The sequence below is a fragment of the Xenopus tropicalis genome, chromosome 4 (genome assembly GCF_000004195.4).
Source record: "Xenopus tropicalis strain Nigerian chromosome 4, UCB_Xtro_10.0, whole genome shotgun sequence".
Taxonomy (NCBI): domain Eukaryota; kingdom Metazoa; phylum Chordata; class Amphibia; order Anura; family Pipidae; genus Xenopus; species Xenopus tropicalis.
The window spans coordinates 103,169,843-103,197,344 of NC_030680.2; the positions used below are offsets into that span (position 1 = coordinate 103,169,843).

The following is a 27,502-nucleotide window of genomic DNA, read 5'->3' on the forward strand; positions in this document are numbered from 1 at the left end:
ATGAAGCAAACAGACAACTTTTACCAGTGCAGGGCAATAGTACATAATATATTAATTATTTTTATACACTTTCATTTTTTGGTGTTACTGTTCCTTTAATAAAAATATCCCAGAAAACAGAATTTCAAAGTTCCAATTATAATTAAGGGTCTAAATACTTTTGCAAGGCCTATATACATATTTTGTCCAAATGCAGGGAAAATGTGGATCTTTGAGTCAAGGGTTGCAGAGGGGTGTTAGAGAAGAGGCTGAAGCAGGGGTTGGCAGAGAGCCAGAGGCAAAATATCAGATAATTACAGATTTACTGGCAAATACATTGCTGGTAAATTTGCAAAACTAGCCCAACCTTGGCTTGTACTAGGCAAGTGAAATACTGCCCAGGTAGTTACTCTATCTAGCACCAAAAATGGAGGAGGAAGGGAGTAGTAAAATGAAATAACTTGTACTTTCTAAGTTATTGATAGAAAACACTTTCTGATTCTGCTGAGCAGAGGGGAAGCTGATAAAACAAATGACCAGTCCACAGATAAGCACCCTCTTTAATTAGCTGCGCCTTATCTCAAACCCTCAACAAGACGAGAGGGTAAAGCAGGTTCAGTGAAAAACAAGACAATTTGTGTTTTTATATTAGCAAAACATTAGGAGATTTTGTGTATTAAAAGAATAGGTAGACTACATTATCAACAAAAGCAATACTTAGGACAATTTGCGCAAGTCGTAATGGTTATGAAAAAGTCGCGACAATTTACGAAAAGTCATAACGGCAACGAAAAAGTCGCAAAATGTTCATTTTCCAATCAGAATTTTTCCCATTCGGATTCGTGGATTAGTAAATCAGCCCCTTAGGTCACGATACTGAAGCGTAAATGAATTCCGAAACTTTTGTACTCGTTGTGACAAATACGATTTTGTTGCACAAATTGTCGCGGAAAGTACAAAAAGGCCCTGCAAATGAGCGAAAATGTTGTCGAGAATTCGCACAGTTCTAAAACGTAGAAAAAATAAAAAAAAATTTGTATTCGGACATTGATGAATGTGCCCCTTATTGTGCTAAACTTTAGCTTGGGTGGATAATACTCATTTAAAGGACATGTAAACCCCACCCAAGAAAATTTAATCAGTGAACAGCCTCTTTGAAATCTTGCTGTTCACTATAGGGGGTCTATAGCATACCCCTACAATTAGTTTGGTAGATTCTTTACTATCTGTGAGAAGCTCAACCCATAAGGATTCAGCTCCCTCTGTTACCCCCATCACTTCCTCCTTAATATTTGCTTTTAATTCCTGCTTAATAAACAGACACACTCCTCCTCCTTTTCTATTGCCCCTGTCCCTCTGAAACAGTGTATAACCCCCAACATTAACAGCCCAGTCATGAGACTCATTCAACCAAGTTTCAGCAACACCAATCACATCATATTTCCGCTCCAACGCCAGTACCTCCAGCTCTCCCATTTTACCAGTCAGACTCCTTGCATTGGTAAACATACATTTAATACTGGTACCGGTGTGAGAATGACGTGTAAACAACTTTTGGGCCTCCCTGCCCGACTTGTATCCCGAAGCAAGTCTCCTCCCCCATTTTCCCTTACTATGCCCACTACCTCATCTATCCTGTCTACCACAGAATTTCCTGTTGCACCCTCCCCCCCACTCCTAGTTTAAAATCTCCTCCAGCCCTCTAGCCATCTTTTCCCCCAAAGCAGTTGCCCCATCATCATTGAGGTGCAGCCCATCCCTGGCAAAGAGCCTGTAGCCAATTGAGAAATGAGCCCAGTTCTCAAGAAACCCAAAGCCCTCCTCCCTGCACCAATCTCTCAGCCACGCATTAATCTCCCTAATCTCCCGCTGCCTTCTTAACGTTGCTCGTGGCACAGGTAATATCTCTGAGAAAATTACCTTGGAAGTCCTCGCCCTCAACTTCTCGCCTAGCTTTTTAAAATCGTTCTTGAGGACTTCCGCCCCTCCTCTAACTTTGTCATTGGTACCTATGTGTACCAAGACCGCCGGGTCTTTCCCAGCCCCTCCCAACAATTTGTCCACTCGTTCCACCACATGCCGAACCCTAGCACCAGGCAAGCAACACACAGTTCGGCATGTAGGGTCTTTGCGACAAATTACCCTATCCACCTTTCTAATAATTGAATCCCCTACAACTATAGCCTGCCTTCCCTTCCTAGCACTACTCCCTCCACCTGTATTAGAGGTGCTGGCTTCCAGGGTGCTCTGAGAGTCAGCCCGCTCCATACATGCCAGCTCAGAGCTGCCTTCCCCAGCATCTTCACCTAAAGCGGCAAATCTCTTGGTTTGTACAAGCTGTGAACCAGCCCCCCTACCCCTGCGTCCCCTACTTCCCCTCTTAACTGTCACAAACCTGTCTCCTCATTAACCTCCACTGGCCCTACTCCACCCCCCACTATACCGACCCCTGCCAGTGGTTGCTCAGTGAGCCTCCGGTTCTCCCCCATGTTTGCAGCTGCCCTCAGTGCTGCCAGTTCCCCCCTTAAATTCTGCACCTCAGATTCCAAGAGGAAAACCCACCTGCATCTCTCACAAGTAAATGCTGCATGGAACTGCTGCTCCAGGACCACATACATGCGACAAGATACACACTGAGTCACACCAACAATCATACTGCAGCTCATATTGCCACTGGGTACTTACAGTCTCCCGAGTGCAATCCCTTGTATAGTGGCTTTTTAGTTTCAAACGCCTTTTTGTTTTTAATGCCTGCTACACACTTAATTCACATGCAACACTTAGGGGCTGATTTACTAACCCACGAATCCGACCCGAATTGGAAAAGTTCCGACTTGAAAACGAACATTTTGCGACTTTTTCGTATGTTTTGCGATTTTTTCGGATTCTTTACGAATTTTTCATTACCAATACGATTTTTGCGTAAAAACGCGAGTTTTTCGTATCCATTACGAAAGTTGCGTAAAAAGTTGCGCATTTTTCGTAGCGTTAAAACTTACGCGAAAAGTTGCGCATTTTTCGCGTAAGTTTTAACGCTACGAAAAATGCGCAACTTTTCGCGTAAGTTTTAACGCTACGAAAAATGCGCAACTTTTTACGCAACTTTCGTAATGGATACGAAAAACTCGCGTTTTTATGCAAAAATCGTATTGGTAACGAAAAATTCGTAAAGAATCCGAAAAAATCGCAAAACATACGAAAAAATCGCAAAATACCGATCATTACGAAAAAAACGCAATCGGACTCATTTCGATCCGTTCGTGGGTAAGTAAATCAGCCCCTTAGATTACATGCAACACTCGCTAGCAGCTCCCACACTCGCTGTGCAGTCAGAAACTTATAGAGGTTAAAAAAAAAAACCCTTGTGATGTTGGAGGAGGAAGAGAGTGGTGTTGAGTAACTACATCCCTTTGGTGCTACAGTATAGCTAGATAGGATGCCAGAGATTCTTAAACAGAAACAAAAGGTTTTTTTTTTACACATGCCACTTCATTTATACCCACAACAATCAATTTAGGTAAATGAAGAACAGCAATAAATGATAAGCAGATCATAACAATATCATGAGTGTGAAAAAGTCTGCAGGTTGCTAGATCCCCCTGCAGTAGAAATGTTCAGGGACTAAATGATAGCCTGAATTCCTATTTTTACTGTGGTCCCTTGACTTTAAGGCTAATTATGCCTAAAGGGGAGCTACCAGTTATCAATCCTAAGCTGAAGCCCCAGGCTGCTGTTGCTAGCTGAAATGTCTAACTTACATTGCTAGAATGTAATATGACAAGTGTGTTTCTATTGATGTTTAAACATTGTTAATGGGTTTCTGTTACCCAATATCCTTAAAGCGGTTGTTTCTTTAGGGCAGAGCCATTTACTGAGGTCTTGTTATCCAGGTTTGCCCAGCAACATTCACTGTATCCTCACCATGGTCAGAAGATCAGGCCCGGATTTGTGGCGAGGCCACAAAGTCCGGGCCTAGGGCGGCAAATACACAGGGGCGGCATGCCGCCCTGCCGCAAGCAAATGTTAACATTTTGCTCCCATACGGAGCAATGGGGACATCTCCCCACTGCTCCGTATGGGAGTTCTAAGTTAGGCGCTTGCGCATGCGCATTAGCGATAGGGGGTTGTTCGCGCATGCGCAAGTTAGGCGCATGCGCATTCGCGTTTACGCGGCGGGGGTGGGGGGGCGCCGAATGGGGGCGGCCTTGGGGCGCCCCAAGTAGAAATCCGTCCCTGCAGAAGATGGAGGCCAAAGAGAAAGAGACCTTGGCTTCCAGTTACTATATTCAAATTCATAGACTCCCTGGGCCAATGGGGAATACTAACCCACCCAGGTGCTGGGCCTTAGGAACAGAAGGAAATAATATGTAGGTCATAGGGGAGGTTAGCCTATGGGTCTCTACAATTTTACGTGTATATCAATTTGGGGAAGGGTTGAGAGAAAGAGAGTGAGTGAGAGAGAGAGAGAGAGAGAGAGCGCGAGCGCGAGAGAGGGAAATAAAGGTATTCCCTTTCCTTGTTGTCTGAGTGAAACATTTCATTATTGATTCCTTTGTATTTCTCTTACATTTCCTACAAGGACATGTCTTAGCAAGTAGTCTGCTTTTGGCTTTTAAATTTGTCTTGTCAAAATTCAGAACACATATTCGAATCTATTCTTTTGTGAATATCTGTAACATGTGATCTTGTACGTTTTTTATATAATGATTTTGATAATATGCAGGAAGACACAATTCAATAAGAAAATTGTTTAAAAACGTTTTTTTCTTTCTTTTTTTTCCAGCACGAGGAGGCAGTCGTTGCCATGGCAGCCACCCACATTATGGAAAAAATGCAGTGAATGGAGTGTTATTTGTCAAACATACAGTAGCAAAAAATACCGAGAGCCAATGTCATAAAGAACTGCTGCATATTATATAGGTGTTGTATATTGTAAGCCCTCTTAGAAAACCTAGAGGCTTCAGACTGTTGTACTCTTAATCTAAATTTGCTTATTATTTAAAAATTTCATTAACAATTAGTAATCATTAATTATTTCATATGGGACAATTACTAATAATGAAAGTGTAACTGACACTATAAAACTACTCTTCAAAATATTAAAGGACATTAAAACTTACCTATAGGTCACGTTGATCATTTTTTGCTGTTAGGGCTGCTTTTGTAATTAATTGTTACTTGTAATTAATTGTTACCCAGACTCCTGCTGCACAAATATGGCAGCCCCCTCATAGAGGAACTTGGGGGATCAGAGAGGTAATGTAAAATACTTTCAAGGCAAAATTATAAATCTGATGTAAATACAATGTTATGTTATGATAGGTAAAAAAATAAATTCAACTCTGGTGTCAATATCCCATTAAACACTATATAGCTTTTTTGATAAATAAAACAAGAATATTTTACAAATCATACATAAATGCCATATCTGAAGACCAAATGCACTCTAAAGCCTATTGTTTTAGTAAGGAACCTTTTCTTAAATGCTATCATAAATCAAATATAAATTAAGCAAACTTGATCAAGCCCAGAATATTTTTACACGCAAAGTGAATACATATTTCATTTACACAATTATTTTAAATTAATCTCTGAACCCCACCCCCCCATTACAGACTTTTTGCACCTGGATGATATTATGTTGCTTTGGAGGACAGCTATGTGTTTATATGGTGTGTCCGAGAAGACATATTTGCGGCCTAAATTGAAAAATAATGTTTGACAGAGAAAGGGTCTTAGAATGAATTTGATATGGTCATAGTGCCTTCTAGTTACACCACTGCTCTCCACACAGAAAAAAAATGAACACCATGGATTCTATTTTGCTGCTTGACACGTATTTTACCCATATAGATTTTTAATGCAGATTGTAATTTATGAATTGCAAGTTCTTTAAAATAGGATGACTATGGGAAAATGGCTAATATGACAGTCAAAGTATACTGCATCAGTCTGAGGCACTTCAGTCCCCAATATCCCCATCAAGAAAACATAGCTAATTAGTGATAAGCACAAAAAATGTCCATAGACTCCAATGGGCATAAAAAAAAAGTTGCGCAAGTGTTTCGCAAGTTTTTGTGGCTTTGTGAATTTTTGGGCAAAGTGAAATGGGAAAGATTTATTTGTAACTATAGAAAATATCTCCCCGGCAAAGGTCTCAGTGTCCATACCAGAAAGGAAAGCAGGGTTGTCCATTACAGACTATAAACTTACGAAAGTTGACATTAGTTCTATGCATTCTTCCTTTTATGCCAGATATTCAAAGATGTAAGATTACTCTGGCATCAAATCGTAATGATGTTAATAGAGAGATGCTATAACAACATTGAACTAAACAGGAAATTATTAGGGATTTTGTTCAACTTTTTGTGCTGTTAAATTTAGGAAAGATTTGCCATGATGTATATGTCAGCAGAAAACAAATCTTTGCATTTCTTTTTTTACTCAACAACTTGCTAATCTGAGAAAAAACTCAAACTGAACATTTCCATTTTGTTGCAGAAAATAACTTGCACACAAGCAATGTTTTAATAAGCTGGGAAAATTACGTTACTTGAGACGATTCCCATAACTTTTATGGAATTCAGTTCCCATAGACTTCACCAGTTCTTCTGGATTCGTCAGGATTCTTTAATAAATCTGAAATATTTGTTTTGGGGTTTTTGCCACATTTTTTCACAAATCTAGTAAAAACACCAATCCGATTTTTGACAGGATGCTACAAAATCTGACCCTTACTAATGTCATTTAAGTCAGATCAGATAAAGTCGAATGGTGTGTTTTGTTCTTGTATCTAGATCTGACAGTCAGTTTATTTCAAATATACCATCAGATTTTAACTGTTGTGTAAACATCAGACTTTTATTTTGGTCCCATTATATTTTTATCTGCACAACCACATCTGACATGTAGGATGTGATTTGTTGATCCAACACCATCCACCATGTAGTTTATCTCATATGGGGTTATTTAATAAAGAAATCATATTTATTAACATTAGAGACAAACATCACAGGTAATGTTGCCCATAGCAACCAATCTGATCTTTGCTTTTGTTTTCTATCTTGTAGGTGACCATTCAAATCTAGTTATGATTGGTCGCTATGGGCAACATCACCAGTGATGTTTGTCTCCAATGTTAATAAATATGTCTCTAAGTTTGCTCATGTGTCTCTAAGTTTGCCATGCCCATGTGCAGTAACCCATAGCAACCAATCAGCAGGTAGCATTTACTGGCCACCTGTTAAAAAAGAAGTCTTATTGATTGCTAGGTTACTGCACCTGGGCAAACTTAGTGCATTTTATTACATATGGGTGTTAGGGTATTTAGATTCTTTCAGTATATACATGCTTCTTTATCGCCACTTCTACACAATCATATCACTAAACATCAAATACAAATACATTGTTAATATAAAAAAGATTGTTCAAGATAATATTTCTGATATATATTTCAAACCACAAAGCAACTGTAAGGTGTAAACTGAGCTTAGTTGAAGAAGACATTTCATATTTACATGATATTTTACAATCTACATTTTACAAATGCGACAAGGATTCATTCTGACACACTGGAATATGTCAATAGAGCACTCTTTTACTGAAATTAAAGTCCCGATAAACAGCCTGAGTACAGGTATGGCAATTTGTCAAGTCCTCATAGAGATAAATGTGTACAGTAATAATGAGCACATTTTTTTCGGCAGGCATGGATTTGTTGCAAAATTCTGCATTTCACAATTTTTTTTTTTGTCAAACTGGTGCAAATATTCACTGCGACAAAAGTGAGGAAAAAGTCATGGTTGCATCAAAAAAAAAGTCACAGCAGCGTCAAATAAGCAACGGTTAACTTTTGAATTAGTATGATGTAAACATTGATGTTCTGAGACAATTTGCAACTGGACTTCAGTTATTATTCTTATGTTTTCTAGTTATTTAGCTTTATATTCAGCAGTTCTTGTGTTTGGTGTCTGGGTGCCTGGGTCTACAACCAGGCAGCGGTTTGAAAGAGACACAGGAATATAAATAGAAGAGGACATGCATAGTAATAAAATGTAACAATAATAAAAAAAATTGTAGCCTCACAGAGCAAAAGTTCTTGGCTACTGAGTTCAGAGACCCCCTTTCAAAAGCTGGACAGAGGCAGAAGACTAAGGCAAATAATTCAAAAACTATACAAAATAAGTAATGAAAACCGATTGCAAGGATAAGGTCATTCTATAACATACTAGAAGCTAACTTATACATGAACTATCCCTTTAATTCAGGCTATGTGGGTTTTCTTATGGTACTTTAGTTAACTTCTGCACACCAAAAAGAGTTTCATTGGCTATTGATGAACTGATCCTAGTGTGTGGGTTTGAATGTGATAGGGACCTTGTGTTGTAAGCTTCACAGGGACAGGGACTGACAAGAATTAAGAACAATCTGTACACAGGGTTCCATAAACATATTTGTTCTATATAAATAATGGGTACCAGTAATAATAACAAATCTATATGCTTTAGAGCTCTGCTATTTGAAAGGGTAGATATCACAAATTTGAATATTCTTCAGAACAATATCACTTTTCACACACAAACAAATCAAGATGCTCTCTCACCCACACACTTGCTCCCTAGACTAGTGAGTTCCAATACCTTTCTAGGCTTTTCTCTCCTTTATATGACGGGGGGAGGGTTATAGAATCTTTAGAATATGCAGGGATTGAATACATTACAGCTGACCATTGCAACCTTGTGGCAAGGCCAACATGATATAAAACAAAAATACTGTAAATGTATTTGTAAACACTGGACACATATTAAACCATCTGAACACAAATAACTCTTCCACTGAAGGAACAGTAGTACAGGCAGACTTCACAGAACAATAAAGGTCCCCCCAACAATTAGCCTTAATACAGTGTGGAATAACTGAATTAGTGATCTGAATTAGTGGTTTATGAAAATTATAAACTGTAAGCTCCTTCACTAAGGTAGATTGATCATTAAGAAGCACATGATTTGCCTATTGCTACCTGAAAATACAGATAAGAGCATTTTATATGTTAAAATGAAACCAGCATCTGGCACATAATTGAAATGAACCAATCTGTCAACCTAGCTATTAAAATGGCCTATGGAATAACGTGCCCTTCTTTATACCATCTGCTTCTGGAGGATTTTCGTATAATCTGCTTTAGATTGATGGATTTTCCCTCCATTGTTTAATTCTGGAACATATTTCAATTAATTTCAACTTAAGTTACTATTTACAAAGATACTAACAGAAACATATATAGGCCCCAGTATCAGATTATACAATAGATTCAATGTCATTTAATGTCTTTCCTTTTTAGTGCACGTCATTACTGCACAAGTTAAATAAATAGAAGCTGCCTTGATGACATATTATGAAAAGTCAAAAATACCAAGCCAGATTCGGTTTGATAAGAAACCCCACAATTATACACATAATAGAAGGTACATTTTGTACATACAGAAGGATATTTACTCATTGCAATGCAAGATGTACTTACTGCCAGGTACAAAGCTGCATAAACACTAAGAGCTGCATCTTTGGATGGAAACGTTCTTCTGGCTTTGATAACAAGATCTGGGTTTCCAGTGCAAGCATTGGCATCAGTAATAAACTGTGTAAACTGTTGACAACCAAGTGCTGTATAGTTGGGCTTACAAACAGTAAGGAAATGTGGGGCCAGATTCCCTGTAACAACTTGTCCAGCATTTACAAATATATCTGTAGCAAACAATCCAAAAGTATAAATTCCTGGAAAAAAGCAAAACAGAAATAAATCACAATCAATATCTCATTCATATGTGGTTTAAGGCAAACATCTCCTGACAAATGTTTGGATAAATATTTGCCAGGGAAGACTAAAATAGATCCATGGGGGCTATTTTAAATGTGTAAATGTCACAATTGTGGGGCTACTTAAAATGTGGCGCTTAAGGTGCCCAAAACAACCTCATGTGCCATTAATCCCTACACTCTACTTCTGCCCCTTGTATTCCTTTTCTTCATCCCATTCTCAACTGCAAAATTATTATTAAGTTTCTTTTCCACTATCTTTTATATTCTCTCTGTCTCTCCTCACACTTCTTATAGACATACCTGTATACAGAAACTTATTTGATGCACTCTAGAATTAATATTAATAGTTAGAATAATTATGGATCAAAATACTATAAAATAACCCCCAAGTCTTTACAACAACCCTATGTTTCTGTTTTTTCCACCTCTTGATTTTAAGTTCTCACAAGCAGGGAGATTCATGCTCTTCATTTTGCTGTTTTGTTATTGTCAAGCTGTATAAAAATCAGTGATGATGATTCAGTGCAGTGTGGGTGAACTGTATGTGCATTCATTGACAGGAATGGAATCTAATCCAAGAGCATATTGACACATGGATATCTATCCTTACAAAGTGTACACATGCAGTACAGTACAAAAGGGAGTCGAGTCAAAGTTTTTACACTAGCTGCAGAGACTCCGATGTGACCCCACTGCACTATGTGTCATAGGCCTAATAGTCTTGCACATCAATTTCAATAGAGAATTTTTGGTGATTTACATAGAAACCACTCACAGTGCCTGTAAAGATCTAGAATCTGAAAACTAGAAGATAGTAGAATTAAATTATACAGAGGCAGCTTTCTTATATATAGAACCAGAAGGTTCCCAGTACAGGTATAGGGCCTGTTAGGATCCTCAGGACCTGGGGATTTCCAGATAAGGGATCCTTGACTAGAATGTCCCTTAACTAAAAGTGTCATTAAAGGAAAACTAGACCCCCAGGATGAATACTTAACCAACAGATGGTTTATACAGTATTATGTTAAGTGACCTATTAAAGAATCTTTCCAAACTGGAATATATATATATATATATATATATATATATATATATATATATATATATATATATATCAGTAAATGTTGACCTTTTACATCCTTTCCCTTGTTCCACCATTTATTGATGGGCTGGGTGCTCCCTCAGAGATCACATGACCAGAAATAATGCAGTTCTGACTGTAACAAGAAGATGTGCTGAAGCAAAAGGCAGAACTCTGTCCATTCATTGGCTGATGGGGCCTAGCATGTATGTGTGCCTTGGCTTGTTTGTGTGCGCTGTGAATCCTGTGATCCCAGGAGGCGGCCCTTTTTTCTTAAAATGGCAATTTTCTATTTAGCAGTACCCAATAGCACATACTGCTAAAAAAAAGTATGTTTTTATGAAAATGGTGTATTTAGATGAAGCCTGGTTTTACATATGAGCTTGTTTATGCAAAATATTTTTATAGAGACCTACATTGTTTGGGGGGATAGTTTTCCTTTAACTGTTACTACACAGTTGTTTGTAACTCCAGTGGCTGATTTGTCATTAAAAATAAAACACAAGGATTACAGTAGGCACAAAGCAAACGGATGCATTGTTCTAATATCATATTATTATATAAAATATGAACCTTTATTACAACAGAAATAGATTAAACTTGTAGAACAAAATAAAATGCTTTCATAATAACAGAGGGAACATTTTTAACGACAGTATCCCTTTAATGCTGAATCAAAATATAGCTTGGCAATAATGATGAGGGAAATTTTTCACAAGGCAAAAATTGTCACACGAATCAAAAAAAATTTACACACACAACATTTTTTTGACATGCACAACAAATTTTTTTGACGCGTGTCATTTTCGGCATTTCACAAATCTTTTCAAAGTTTTTTGGTGAGACGAAACGGGACAGAATCTCATCCCTACTTGGCAACCATACAGTTTTAATACTCCTATGTATTACATCTGTGGTGGTTAGTATTAGCAATAGTAAAACTAACTTTTCAGAGAGCCAAATACACCCAGCTGCTAGTAGAGAAAGTAGTTAAGTGTACCAGGATAGCTTTAATGAGTTACATTTTACATCTTATGTGCTCTTATATAAGTACTACAACTAACAATGACTTGGTTACACTGGGAATAACCCATTGCTGATCTTGCAGTGCAGCTTATTGCCATGAAGTATGTAAGGAGGGCACAGATGGAAGGGAAACCCAGCAACATAGAATCAATGGCATTAGCACAATAGTATTTATGTGTCAGTGCCATAGATTGTTCCCTGGCATGCAAGGATTTCAAGTATATGTTGCACTTCTCATCAAATCCCCCCTCTTCACCTAACAGTTAGTAGAATTTAATGTATAGCTAATTACTTAGGCCAAGTGCAAAATCTTTGTATACGGTTCTATATACAGCTGTTGTATGCAATAAAAGGCAACCTCTACTTGGTCACTTCCCAGACTTAATTCTATTTATTTCCCTGGAGCTGATTCCACTTACATGGCTACTGTGTCATTCACAGCAGGTACATTAAGGGGCCCATTCATTAAACCATGAATTTTCACCAATTAAAAGCACAATTGGAAAAAATTCGGAGTAACCACGATAATTTCTGATGTGCGAAAATTCTTTTCTTGGTCGTACGAAAATATTGTGGTTACAATCCGAACGATCGTAAATGGTGCAAAAACCTTTCTGGCTTTTAAACTTCAGTGCATGATTTTGGAAGCCTCCCATAGGACTCAATGGCACTCTGCAGCTCCAACCTGGCCCAAGGAAAGTCTCCCATAGGGCTCAATGGCACTCTGCAGCTCCAACCTGGCCCAAGGAAAGTCTCCCATAGGGCTCAATGGCACTCTGCAGCTCCAACCCGGCCCAAGGAAAGTCTCCCATAGGACTCAATGGCACTCTGCAGCTCCAACCCGGCCCAAGGAAAGTCTCCCATAGGGCTCAATGGCACTCTGCAGCTCCAACCCGGCCCAAGGAAAGTCTCCCATAGGGCTCAATGGCACTCTACAGCTCCAACCCGGCCCAAGGAAAGTCTCCCATAGGACTCAATGGCACTCTGCAGCTCCAACCTGGCCAAAAGAAAGTCACAATACCAAAGTTTGAATGAATTCCGAAATGGTCGTTTATATGACTTTTTCATGGAAGTTAATGAAAACCACGAAAAAGTCATACTAATTTAAAGATATTATATTATTATGAGAAAAAATATGATTTTTTCTGAAAAAAGAAATTGTGATTTCATGAATGGGCCCCTTAGGGGCTGATTTACTAACCCACGAATCCGACCCGAATTGGAAAAGTTCCGACTTGAAAACGAACATTTTGCGACTTTTTCGTATGTTTTGCGATTTTTTCGGATTCTGTACGAATTTTTCGTTACCAATACGATTTTTGCGTAAAAACGCGAGTTTTTCGTATCCATTACGAAAGTTGCGTAAAAAGTTGCGCATTTTTCGTAGCGTTAAAACTTACGCGAAAAGTTGCGCATTTTTCGCGTAAGTTTTAACGCTACGCAAAATGCGCAACTTTTTACGCAACTTTCGTAATGGATAGGAAAACTCGCGTTTTTACGCAAAAATCGTATTGGTAACGAAAAATTCGTAAAGAATCCGAAAAAATCGCAAAACATACGAAAAAATCGCAAAATACCGATCATTACGAAAAAAACGCAATCGGACTCCATTCGGCCCGTTCGTGGGTAAGTAAATCAGCCCCTTAGTGTCGGATGCCTCTGTGCATCAATCGAGGAAAATAGAGAAGAAATTGAATTGCATAGGGTACCAGGTAACTGCGCAGGGCTGCTTAAAATTTTCCCTGAGTTTCTTAAATGCATCTCAATCTTATATTATTCTAAAAGCCAAAACAGTTTAGTGCATTTATCAGACAGTTATCTGCAATATACTAATTAAAAACATAAAGTTATTTATTATCATATACCACCTTAAAGTGACAAGTAAAAACTACCATACAAAATAACCTTTTAATCAACTACTTGTGAAATCAATATTCTGATGCACAAATCCAATTTCCTGGGATAGCCAAAGTGCTGCAGAATTAGCAGGTGTTAAGGCAAACGCTCAGATAAACCTCTTCACACAAATGTCAGGGTCAGCAGTTCCCTGCAGTGCCATCTTTCAATGTATTTTTATTTAAAATGCAGGTTATATTCAGTGTTCCCAATTCCAGTTATCCTGTTATCCAAAAAATGGCATTCCCATACCTTATAAACAAGGTAGGTACCTTGTTTATAAGGTATGGGAATGCCATTTTTTGTAAGAGGCTTTGTATAGAGGTCATATAATCACAAACAATTATTATTTGCCAATTCCCTATCCATGTTGGTGGCAAAGCAATCCTGCTTTTTTATGTAAATGTTTTTAGTTGCCCCAGTCCATTACTCTGTTAAAGGAGAACTAAAGCTTAACTAAAGAAATAGGCTAGAAATGTTGTACATTATGTTTCGGGCTTCTGTACCAGCCCAAGGCAATCACAGCCCATTAACAGGGAAGATCTGTGCCTCCAATTATGCCAGTAACTCCCCATCTTCTTTTCTGCTGATTCCCTGCATGTGCTCTGTGCTGCTGTCAGTTACTGAGCTTAGGGACTGACTCACAATATACTGTATATATAGAATATAAATGTAACAGTATAAGGCCGATAAGTAAATCATTTGGATTCAAATAACATGGCAGCTCGGAAACCAGTGCAATTAGCATCAGAATGTAATCATCAGACCTGTAGCATCAGTTTATTTGACAGGCCAGACACATTTTCTGCTTGATAATTTGCAATGACCCCTAAGCTTAGCTTCTCAGAGCCCACTGAGCATGTACGCTGTTCCAGACAGTTCTAACAGAATGCAAGATGTGGAGCTCCTGTAACAACTGTAAAGACCAATATCATTACTACTATAGAAATGCTGAACATTTTGGCTAGTGCAGTCAGTTAAGTATATAAAATAAACCATTTCTATCCATATTCATGTTTAGGGTTTAGTTTTCCTTTAACAAAAAACCTATTCAGAAGGCTCCAAAATTCAGAATTTGTATTGTCTATAGAGCGCTATTTAAACAAATAAATCTTCATTTTTTGACTGATTTGATTCTTCTCTATAAGAAGAAGAGGATGCCTTCAGAGGCAGCCAAACTGGCTGGGTGCCCAAGTCAACCCGGCCGGCCAGCTCTCCTCCACACCCTCCCCCCCGACTGTGTGTTAGTGTGCGAAGAAGCACACATGTGCAGTGATGTCACTGGGGGACAGCAAAATGCTAAGTGGCATTGCGCCTCTTCATCATTGTGCCCGAGGCAGGTGCCTCTTCTGCCTACCCCTACTTCTAGACCATAGCCATGTAGCCATAAAGGAAAGCCCTGGAGCTACAAACGCAGGGTCTGCATGACAAGGTTGTGATGTCTTGAGAGAAGCAGTTCACTTCCTATATTCTGAGCAGGTAGAAACATCCCACCCTCCCCTCTCTTTGCATATTTTGTGAAATGTCAAGAGTTTCTCTTCTTTATGTTCTCATATTATCTATTAATAATTTTCCTGTATGCACTGGCATATTGTAACTTTATACAGTATAATTGTGAGAGTTTGCATGGTATCATTCATGCTAAATGAATGTCACATCCTTGATTTCCAGAGAATGTTTCCAATTGCCATTGGGTCAGGAAGGAATTGTTTCCCTCTTGAGGCAAATTGCCACTGGCTTCAGCTTTGGTTTTTTCCTTCCTCTGGATCAAAACAGTGAATATATGAAAATGTATTTTAAGTTTTATTTGTCACAGCAGTGGTAAGACCTGGCCAGAGTACTGTACAGTAGCAACAAAATGCAATGATTGATAAAGGGGTCACTTTGCCCCGAAATTTTGCACCTCCGCAATAAAGGTTTTTAAAGGGCTTGTTCCCTTTTTTGCAGCTCTGAGTGCCATTTGAATTTTGTTGCTACTTTTGGTTTTGGGAGGGTGCCGATCCCTCCAGCAGTGCACACCGGGCGTTTAATTATTTTGGAGAGCCAAAGTGTGTGTGGAATAGGTCTCTGTTTTGCAGAGTACTGTACAGGAAATTTTAGAAGAGGGAGAAAGGGGGTTCTCTCCTGTGACTGCACGGTGGGTGGGTTGATTGATACAGACGCCACTACTGCTTGTGCTAGGTGACAGCTTGCTTGGATTTTCTATCATGGAGACACTGCAGATTCAGGACCGGCAGCAGGTGGGAGATATAGCTCCTACTGGAGTTTGGAGCCATCCTCTCTAATGACATAGTGCTGATCTCAAGACTTCAGTGAGCATAGCAATCTCTTATTGAATTCTGGCTTTGAATATTGCCTTGGGGTGAAGCTGGCAAGGTACTATTTATTTAATAAAATGTGAATAAATGCTGTGGCCATTTTACCCATTTCTGGCTCCTGGTGTTTCATTAAGGTATGTAACAAGGGGGTTCAGAGGGATGGTTGAAGGCGAAGGGTCAGTTAAGAATTCCCTTGTCATGAATGGTTGCAGATGCATGTATTTAAAAGAGCAATTAAATATGATTTTTTTTCTCTTTGTTTACAATGGGACATATTTATCAAAGAGTTTAAATCTCTATGAGCACAAATCAAAGTTTTTGAATAGAAAGCTGTAAAATCTCCCTCTGGTAAACCTTATCTTCACATTTACATCAAAGGTTTCAAAATGAATATGTATTAATGAAAATTAAGACAAGCTAGGAGAATACTCTTACCAAGAAATCTGACAGTTCTTCGCACCAGTGGATTTATATAGCAACAGTCTCCGGTTAAGAGAGTCTTTTCCTGATTTTCAAAATCTCTTGTTGCTACCTGTAGGCAAAACACTACGGTTTCTCCAACGATTATCTAAATAAACAACAAAAGAACAGGACATTTGAATCTGTTTTTAATATGCTAACAGCAACATTCTAATGTATGTCATATGAGAAATTATTTTGGTCTCCAAAATAACAACTTTGGTTACGTCCCAAATAATTTTTACGAATAATGTACCTAAATGTCTTTCATCTGTTTAAATATACAAAACTAAGTAGTTTGTGGTGCTGAATGTTTGACATATATTGAGAAGCGTGCCTAAACAAATGTACTGTAAAGCTCTTTTCAACCATCCGTATATGAAACTTACAGTGGAACACTGCAAAACAAACAACCATCATAAAAATGTGCAGCTCTTTACTGTTACTATTGTTTACTTGTTGATTCTCAGTCCATAATAGATGTAATTTTGAAAGCATATTTCTAAGAAAATAAAAACTACCTATACTGAGCACAACTACAATACAGCTACAATGAATGTACAATGTACATGACAATATGGCCAATACAACATTGACTTAAGCAGTTAAAAAGCAAAAAACTTTGTGGCACATGGAAAGATTGGTCGGTTAAATCTAGGTTACTGTGACAAATCTTCCCGAAATAAAACTTCAGAAAACAGACAGCTTCAGAAGCGCCGCCAATGCTTTCCTATGGCAATTCACTTTATTGCTCATGGGAAACCATTTTGGGGAGATGTGGCCAAATGTAACTATGGATGATAAATCTCCCCATGCGCCATTGCCCTAAGGGAATGTTATGTTTCACCTAAACCTAAACAAAAGACTTTTAGGGGTATATTTATCATGTTTTGTAAAAAGTGGAGTAAAACATTAATGGTGATGTTACTCATAGCAGCCAATAGATGCTTTGCTTTGGTTTTCTAACTGTTAAATTTTCTAGTTTCTAGCATTTCCTGCTATTGTTTTTTCCCCAGTTTTAAACAAAACAGCTATGATTTTAGAAATCAATGTAAATAATGCAAATGTTTTGATAACACTGTCCAAATACACCCAATGACTTTATAAATGTGCAGGAATTTCCTTTGTCTGTTTCATGGCATTGTGACCATCAAACTGTTTTGCAACTCCATTTTAATTCCTGAAAGCAGCCATTGCAATGTTGCTGTGTCACGTATATATATATATAGAAGTATGATGCCAGCAAACAACTACGCCTGGTAGGACAATGCACTTATATTTTTTAGGGAAACTAATTGATGATATTTGTAGTTAAAAAAATTATCACAGGGTTAAAAGCTTCTTAAAAGCTTCAAAAGTGCATATTGGCTATCGCAAAATTGTAGTAATCTTTCTAGCTGTGATCAAAGCAATTACAGCTGCCTGACAAATACAGTACTTAATAACAGGGAGCGAACTACCAGTAATAAAGACTCAGGTCGGTGTGCTCAGAGATATGCTACATCCCCCTCAAAAATTATTGCTTTTTCTATTGGTTTGCCAAATTTTTTTTATCGTTTATATTGCTTAGTTCAGTCACACTACTACAGCTAATTTATATTTGCTGCATTTGCAAGATCCAGAGACAAACAAATATGCAGGCATGGACAAAACTGAAAGCAGTGACATTGTTGCCTGTACGGACCATGTATTGGTCCTCTTTCCTCTTATTATCAGTATTACTACAATAGAACCCCCCCCCATATTACATTTTCAGGGGACAGAAAAATAGTAAAATCAATGGAAATGCATTATATATTGGTGGGACAAAATGGTGTAAAATGTGGGAAAACTTAAAATCAGAGGATGTAAAATTGAGGTTTCACTGTATTATTATTTATATAGCACCATTGTCTCCTGCGGATCTTTACAAAGTAACGGGATACAAATAAAAGACATAACAGTTAACATAACAGACAAACATTTCACACGAATAGATGCAGTTACTACTGAATATTTTATGATGACAATAGGGGAGAGTTCTTGTCCCAAACTTCTGAGAAGTCAAAGAAAGATTTCATTTTTGTGTTTTCATTTTTCTTTTAAGTGCTATTTGACATTTCCTTACAGTATTTAGGTATAAACCACATTTGGATTTGGTTTTTGGATTGTTGATTGTTTTTTATGCTCTTGGTAATGCCAAGCAAATTTGATGGAATCATTTCTGATACCACAAGTAATATTTTTAAATTTGTGTAAGAAAGGCCATTTAACTTCAGAAAAAAGAACTGAGCGCAACAATCCTACTGATAATCTTTTGACTCACATCTATGCCTATGGTTTTGATATGGTTAACCTTGCAAGAAGACACTACTAATACTACAATACTATCATTAAAAATAAATGTGACTAATGTTCCTTAGGCCTCTGTGAAACATGTATTCACACTCTCCTCCTTGTTGACTCCCAAATCCCACTCTTCTATATGCCACTTTCTGAAACCCAAGATATTTGTGGGCCCATAAGTGTGCTTCAAAACCCAACATGTAGGATAAGGTGCAAAATAAAAAACACAGGATGTTTTGTGCCTTTTTTATGCATATTACACCTTATCCCTTTGCTTATTAATTAAGCCTATATTGTTAAAACTGTTTGGAGGTCCTAGTGCTGCCAACTTTTTTTTAGCAAAATACCAGTGGTGCCACTAGGGTGGTAATGGGATGGTGGCAGATCAGGGAGGGGCTTGTGAGATTGCCAGTAGGGGGCAGGACTTTAGATGGATCAGATGTAATCAGGTGGGCCAGGCTTCTCAACACTGCAGTTACAGCAGGAAGCATCTATTGGATTAGCAAGCAAATTTTCAAGGTATTGGTTTAAAAGAAATGGGCATAAATCTGAGAAACCGACAAAAGTCTGGTTAAAGGAAAAAGAAAGGTAAAAACTACGTAAGCTTTTTTCGAAAGGTCTATGTAAATACAGCCAGAAACGCTACACTGAGTTCTCTGTCAAATTATTAGATGTGTCTGTTTTCCTGTCCAGAGACATGCAGCTCTCTCCCCTCTCCTGCTCCCCCCTTCCTGAAGACTGCTAAGAACTCACCCCCCCTTAGGAATGTGGATCTGAGCCAATCAGCAGGAAGCTGACTCATAGTCTAACTAACTGAGCATGTACACTGGTCTTGCTCTTGGTGCAGGAGTGAGGCATTATGGGAACTTTCTTTACACAGCTCAGCATTTTTTCTTCCTGTTTGGCTTTAGATCTTCTGAACAGGAGAAATATGGGGAGACTTAAGGGCACTATTGAGAGAACCGAAGGTATGCCTGCAGCTTGAGATTAACTCTTTATTAGCCTTTCCTTCTCCTTTAAACTTGATGATAAAAGGTGAAAAAACAGTGAAAAAAGTTCAGGTCTTCTGACTAAATATGTAGAATTAATATTCTGGGGCAATCTGTGGAAACAGACATAAGGGTGAATTGCCTCTGCTAAAACACACGTAGAGACAATTATCAGTAAATGATCAGCATTGTCTTTTTTAGTAGCCGTGACAAGTAGCTGCTACTAGTAGCTCTGTGTGTCTTCACCCTAAATCTACTGTAATGTTACAAAATTCACAAAATATTGACATTCAGAAAAAAAAAATTCATAATTAGCGATGAGAGAATCTGTCCCGTTTTGCTTCGCCAAAACGGCAAAAATGACGCATGTGCCTTTTTTTTTTGACGCACACAACAATTTTTTTTGGTGCACGTCATTTTTCCTAAGAGTGCAGGCCACAATTTTTTGTCGAAAGCCTAATTTTTACGCTGCAAATTTTGCTGCCCATTTCGTAAAAAAAATCTGCCAATGACAAAACGTTGAAATGCAATGCAAATCCATTCCTGTTGAATTATTTTGCCCATCTAGTCATAATAAATATTTACTCCAAGTAAATTTAATGCAGTGTGTAGCATCAGTAAATTGGTTTTCCACTCTAATATCAGTTTTATAATCCAGGCCAAAATGAAATCTTATTTTTCTTTTAGAGGCTGGAACCAGGGCTATCCGATGGCTATTTATGTACTGTGCATTTGTCATATTCTGTACAGTGTGGAAAGCTGAAAAGCTTTATATGGAGAACTCTTTCATTAGCATTGGAACCGGGCTATGATTTTGTGCTCTTTGAGCATGAAATCTACATGAATTGCATTCCTTAGCAGCCTTCTGAGAATAGGGATGTAGTTAAAAATGTACCAGATTACAGAAATAAAGGGAACATATAATTTACAAAATGCACAAATAATTCTTTTACACAGTACTTCAGTGTAGTAATGCCTCAGTCATTCTAGTGAGTAAACGTGCAGGTCTGATTCAACTGCTGTGAAAATTAGCTTCATGTTGGAAAGACCTTTCTGGACATCAACAATGCTGTGCAAAGTGAAATAGTTTGGGTCCAATACTGATCAGTTGTAGTTCAGTTCTGCTGCTCTGTTCTCTACCAGACTAATCTCCAAACATTATTCTCCAATTCTAATGTTGTTATTTGCTCTAAATCTTTGAATACAAGTAAAACCTATAGTAAATGCTGAACCTTGCCCTAATCCAGTTTGCCACTTAGCTTATTACAGATTAGTTTGGCATGACAGAGTATTCATAAAATTGTGTGGCTTCTATGGTTCTTATTATATGTTCTGTAATATGCGTGTTTTCTTTGTAGGACATATAGTCATTTTCTTGCCTGGAACAATAAATCAATGGCTCTTGTGAGTTGTGTCTTTATGCAAGTAATTGTGTACTACTTATTGTACGGGGCCTCACATCCTATAATAATAATTTGATGTATCTATTATATACAAGTGTCAGCAATATTCCAACATTCAGGATGCGGTCATCAGAATAATATGGGTTTACTGGTAAATGAAAAGAATATTTAATATAGTTTAAAGTGTGTTGTTTTTTTAAGCAAAATCATTACTTTAGATTACATGTATAGTGTGAGATAGTGTGAAATTTGGCATCATTACTTTAATTCTGACAAAAACAGTTTTGCTTTATGGCACAGTTTCTTGCTGTACTCATAGGGGGAGAATTACTAATCCACGAATCCGAATCCCGAAAGGGAAAAAATCGTATTGGAAACGAAAAGTTTGCGACTTTTTAGTCGCCGTCGCGATTTTTCGTATTTGTCACAACTTTTTCGTCGCCATCGCGACTTTATCGTATTTTGCGCGACTATTGCGTCACCATTGCAATTTTTTCGTATTGAGCGATTGTAAACGGCGGAAAAACCAATCCGATTTTTTCGCGATTGCCACGAAAAAGTCACAGAAAATATACGAAAAAGTCGCAAAAATACGGATCATTACGCATTCAGACGCCTTCGGACCGTTCGTGGATTAGTAAATCTCCCCCTTAGGGTCAGAGTGAATGTCACACAAATCTCAAAATAGTATTATTTTTTAACAGTAGTGCTCAATAATAATTCCTGCACTCTCTGAAGAAGTCTGTGTTTTATCTATTCAAGTGAAACAAATATGAAAACTAAAATGCACACTGTATACTAAGTGCAATCACATTAATAACATAAATAATCAACATTATAAATAGTGGTGAAAATTGGAGTTGCTATCATTTTGAGACCTTGAAAATGCTGTCCCATTTGTATTTAATTATTGCAAAATGTGCTTTATTGCTATGCCATGCAATAAAGCACATTTTGCAGTATTATTGCATTTTCTTGTCCTCCCCCCTACTTGCTTTTTTTGGATCGATGTCAGCAGAGAGTGCGGCTCTATTGTTTTGGGGGTAGATGCATAAGGTCTGGAAGGCTGAGCGCAGAGGACCTATCTACTTGACCTGGCCTGTATCAACATAAAATGTTATATTTTTTATTTCATATTATATAAAATAAGTAATATAATAGAAAAGAAAGGTAACAGACAGGAAACTTATTATTTTTTCCCACTTAGTCTATTATTTGGCCATAGTAGTACTGCCCTGATTTGTTCCTTATTGCACAGCATTGCCTAAAATGTAGCCTTACCATGAGTATTGATTAAAAGTGTAAGAAATGACTGCCTTTGTTAATGCTGCAGCTGATAATATCCAGGCACTGTATAGCTACAAAAACAGGAATTACATATTGATTTTCATGGTTTATCAGTGAAACTCACAGGGGGTAAGCAGCTGACCCAATTGTGCAGGTACAGAAAACCAATGCTTTGTAAAATGTGTTATCCACCTGTTTATAAGCAAGTTTTATCATCCTGGTAATTATATACAAACTGGTGCGACTGGAAAAACCTTATTTTTTCTAGCCTCTATAGATAGACTCCATAAATCTCTCATGACTATATTCATATTGATATTCACTTGTACTGAACTAATTTAGCAATAAAACTTAAGTTTACAGTGGCACTCACTAATATACATTTTTCAGCTTGCTAACCTCACAATTAGATTTGCTGAAATTGCAACTATGCCTAGATTGTTTTTGACTGTATTGTTGGAAAAACATGCATAGAAATTCTTTGCACTATAAAATAAATACCTTCTCACCTCTTTTTTTGTCTTGTTGTCAACCTCAGGCAAACTGCTAGCTGGGTGACTGTCATGGATACAATGTACAACATCTACAAATCTAGTTGTGAAGTTGATTGTGGGGGGGTTATTTTACTACACAGAATCTCCTGAACCAATATTTCTTCTTGGTCATAAATCAATTAAGGACAACATCAGGCCATGGATGCAATCCTTCCCTACAGTTCTTACCCAATCAAACTAAAAGTATGCCTAGGGACTAACATAGACATCATTAGCCTGGTTTGGTCAATTACCTGGGTGCCCAAATCAAATAAGGCCTCACATCTTGCATTGTATAGTCAGCATAAAAGAAACCATTAACTTTAGGCTTTATCACACTGAGCATTTGCTCCGCTTTTCTTTGCCTGCAGTTTTCAGCTTACGTGCAGCTACACAGAGCGGAGATTGGCTGGAAAATGCAATAGCAGGCAGGGCAAGGGCCTAAGAGCAAAGACAGAGCAATGACTCTCCAGGACAGTTAGTAATAACTTTATAAAGGCTAGGGAAAGCTGTTATTTGCTACTATTTTAACATTTAAATTCTAAAAATAAAATGATTACTTTTTGGATGGAATTCTTCTAAAGGTTTTTATGCAAAATATAATATAGATTTAAATATTTATGGCATAAATGTTCAGATTTCAGAAGAGAAGATATAGCAGCCAGAAACTGTAGCATATCATTCCATAATGTTTATAAAAATGTATGGGGGAATATATAAATGCATACTTATGTCTTACCTACAGTTTATTTGTCTTACCTACATACAAACAGCTGCAATGACAGCTGAAAGGTAAATTATATAGGTAGATTTACAATTTATAAAATGGAGGATGTTGAATTTAGCTAAAACTGCCTGAAATTTTACAGCATTTATTATTATTTTTCCTTTTGAAGTGACTCTGAGTTAACAAATCCCCAAGACTGGAATTTTTCCGATACGATGGACTAGAATCAATTAATTTACCCACCTCTGGTTCATTAAACAGAATCTCCCAATGTTTCTGAATTATAAAAATCATAAAGCGTATTTTCACATCATCAGCAATCTATTACTCTCTATTAATTTGAACTCACCATGTGAATTGTAAATCTACCTATGAATATTTTACCTTTTCACCCGCCATTGCGGCAGTTTATATGTTGGTAAGACAAAAAGATCTTTTGAGAGGAGGATTTATGAACAGCTGCTTGATATACAGAATCGTAATATGGCATCCAGTATAACACAGCACATTTATTGCTGTCATGATGGTCACTTTTTTGGTATATACAGTATTTTCAAGGCATTGATACACTACATACAGATTTAAGAGGGGATGACCTTGTTAAAAAATCACTTCTTCCTTTAGATTTTTACATATGAGAGTGATTACAGATGTGTCTAAATATATAAATGTGGAATTCTGCCATTTTGCCAGTATCTTATTTTAAGAGCAAACGTGTATTGGGTGTTAAACTTTTTATATTTATAATGTTTTGTTTATGGGTGATATATGTGTGTTATTAGGTGACTTTAAATTGAGTCATGTACTGCATAAGCATATTGGGATACCAATTTAATGTAAGAACTGCATAAGTTGGGATTGGTCTGTGGACTGTAAACGTATATTGTGATGCCAACTTCTATGCAACTTTATCCCAAATCTTTACTCGGTAACTGAGGACTATAATGGCCAGTCACCTGTAATATTACGTAATATTATGTTAGAAGTTGTGCGTTTGGATCATCCAATTCTATTTAATGAGCTATGGATAGCCATTATTATAAGACGTGGTGTATTAAATGGAATGCTATGGGTTGCTGTGACAACTGATCTCACAATGATGGTGACATCACCCTATCCTCCTCTTAAGTACACAGGAGTTCCGGCAGTGAGGCCTCTGGAAAAAGCCACTCTATTGGTGAACTGATCATTGAGGTTGTGAAAATGCTGTTAGGAGGTGGACCCCCATGTTCCTTTTCACTGTGGTGGATGAAAGTGCAGACTCTATGTTTGTTCCGGCAGCCCTATGTACAGACTTTATAAAAGTGTGAGTAAGCACACTACCATGGTCACCGAATACTGGCTAGAAGGCACTTCAAATGTCTGGGAGTTACACCTGCAGACACTGACCTGGAAGTCCCGGTATACTGTGGAGTAATTCTACAGTTGAATATTTATTGTGCCAATTATCTATTACATGAACTGATCTGAACTGAGAATATTTCACTAAGAATAGGATCTCATAATTGTATGCCTGGTGTGCTGCACAACATTCAGAAAAGTACAACAGCTGAAACAGTTACTGTATGTGTATTATTGTGAATGTAGTGTGATATCCCAGTACAATATCTATCTTTTTTTTATCTTTGGACTCACGCAATTTACACTTAGGGGCAGATTTATTAAGCTATATACATAAACGGTGACAAAATTCACCACACATCACCAGACTTCGCTGTTTAAAAAATGACGTAAAATCGTCATCATTTTTACACGTTTTTTTTCTTCCGCCGGAACTTATGTAATATAACGGCGTAAAATCTGGTGTTTGGATGACAAACTTCTCCATTTATTTTAGACAGCTTTTTACAGCGTTTTTTCAGTGAATTTCATTTTACACAGCATAATAAGTAGACCCCTTAGAATTGTGATTGATGTTGAGAGTTGCATTCTAATCCTATGTGAGAGTATAACTTTGTTATGGCTATAAGATTATAACACTCTTATTTAACATATGTTTATTTTATAGTGTGGAACTGACGGGCCCCTTGCTTTTGTCTTTGTTTTTATGGGTTAGGGTTTTTTAACTATGCTGGCAGAATTGGGTAATAAAAAAAATAATGGCTTTTAATCTTATATTTATCTAGGAGTGTTTTTTGTCTCTGAGATAAATAAGTCCCTTAAGTAAATTTGTATTGTGTATATGAGTTAATTTTGGGACACCCTCGTTGGCAATATAAACTTTATTATCATAGTTGATATCTGTCCTATTTTTTTGAAGTGAATTATCATTTTTAGCTAAATTCATTTTTAGGGTTTAGTTCTTCTTTAAAGTGGTGATGCCTGGCTGTGAGTGTTTAAGTGGAACTGAAAATTGGGTTTTAACCAGACAGGCTTTGCTTTGAGCCTTTATTTCTTCTCTGCCCTGAACTGAGTTCCCAAATGAGACAAGTCATTTTATGTTGGTGAGAAAAACATCAATGTCTAAAAGGCTAATCATTTTCTTGCTTCTGTGAAGTTTTTACCTTGTAATTTTAAAAAGGCAGGCTCCTTATTTCCATAAGTATAAAAAAGGCATGCTAATGTGGATTGGGGTCATTAAGAACCATCCACCCGCTTGAGCTTCTGACTGCAAATGTGCTTCTGTGGGTCATTAATTTGACAAACAACATTGATTTTATTTTCTTGAAGTACTACAAGGTGTTTTAGCACCGTTATCTGTGAAATTAAAAGCTACGGAATCTCTCAGCAGTCTAGCACATAGTTTCTAGCTAAAACAGTTACCAAGGCTATTGCTAATGTTGATGGTGTAATTACTTATACATACCAAGTAGGCATTTTTCCACTTTTAATACAAATAAAACAAGTTAAAAATCTAAAGGGCAGAAAAAATAAATTTTCCAAGCAATAATCAATCTGCTTAAAGTCAAATGTATATATCACATATGTATATATGATTTAAGTACTTTTGTCATCTCCCTATCTCTAGGACCCAGCCTTGTCTTTAAACCATCTTGTCTTCAATTTTTTTTTCATTAATTACGAACAGATTTAATTCCCATGTTAAATAAGTCAATTAATAGTCTCCTGTTAGAGCACTCTTACTTAGATTGAGAGGGGGGGGGGAGCAACTGCGGAGGGAACTGCTTTCCTTTGACTAACAGAGAATTCACAGAGAAGCAATTCAATTAACTCCACGGATGCTGTCCAGCAGTTCTAAAGGTGGGAATATGTGGTTCGATAATGCACAGTATATGATCAATCAGTTAGCAGGCTGTAGAAGCTAAAACAGTATGGCTATCTTTTTTTTTTCTACTCTTTTGGGCTGACAGCCCCAACAATCAGAAAAACGTGGCATAGCAAAACCAAATGTAGTAGAAAAAAAAATGGAGTTTCTAAATAAGCTACTTATTTTACACAAGTTTTTAAGACATTTTACAAAAAATAGCCCCCAAGTGTGCTGTATTGTAAAATCTACCAGTCACATAGTGCTGTGGAGTTGCCCCCCGCGGACATTTAAACTCACATAAGGAGCAGTGGGGAGAGGTCCCAATTGCTAAATTTCAAAATGTCGGTGCGGCATGGCAGCATGCTGCCCCTAATCCGGGCCTGTTTATATTCCTGATTTGTAAGGCATATTTCAGCATATGTTTTTATGGCAAAGGTTGAAGCCAAACTGGTATC

The 27,502-nt window shown here is 37.5% G+C and overlaps 1 protein-coding gene across 1 annotated transcript in view; it reads right to left on the reverse strand.

Moving 5' to 3' along the window:
* The window catches only part of plppr5 (phospholipid phosphatase related 5), a 105,361-nt gene that overhangs the window by 39,984 nt on the left and 37,875 nt on the right, over nt 1-27,502 (reverse strand). Inside the window, exons 2-3 of the mRNA XM_002933800.4 lie at nt 16,552-16,684; nt 9,500-9,750 (exon numbers count right to left, since the gene is read on the reverse strand). Of these exons, the coding sequence (XP_002933846.2) occupies nt 9,500-9,750; nt 16,552-16,684 (384 nt within the window). The remainder of the gene's footprint in view (nt 1-9,499; nt 9,751-16,551; nt 16,685-27,502) is intronic.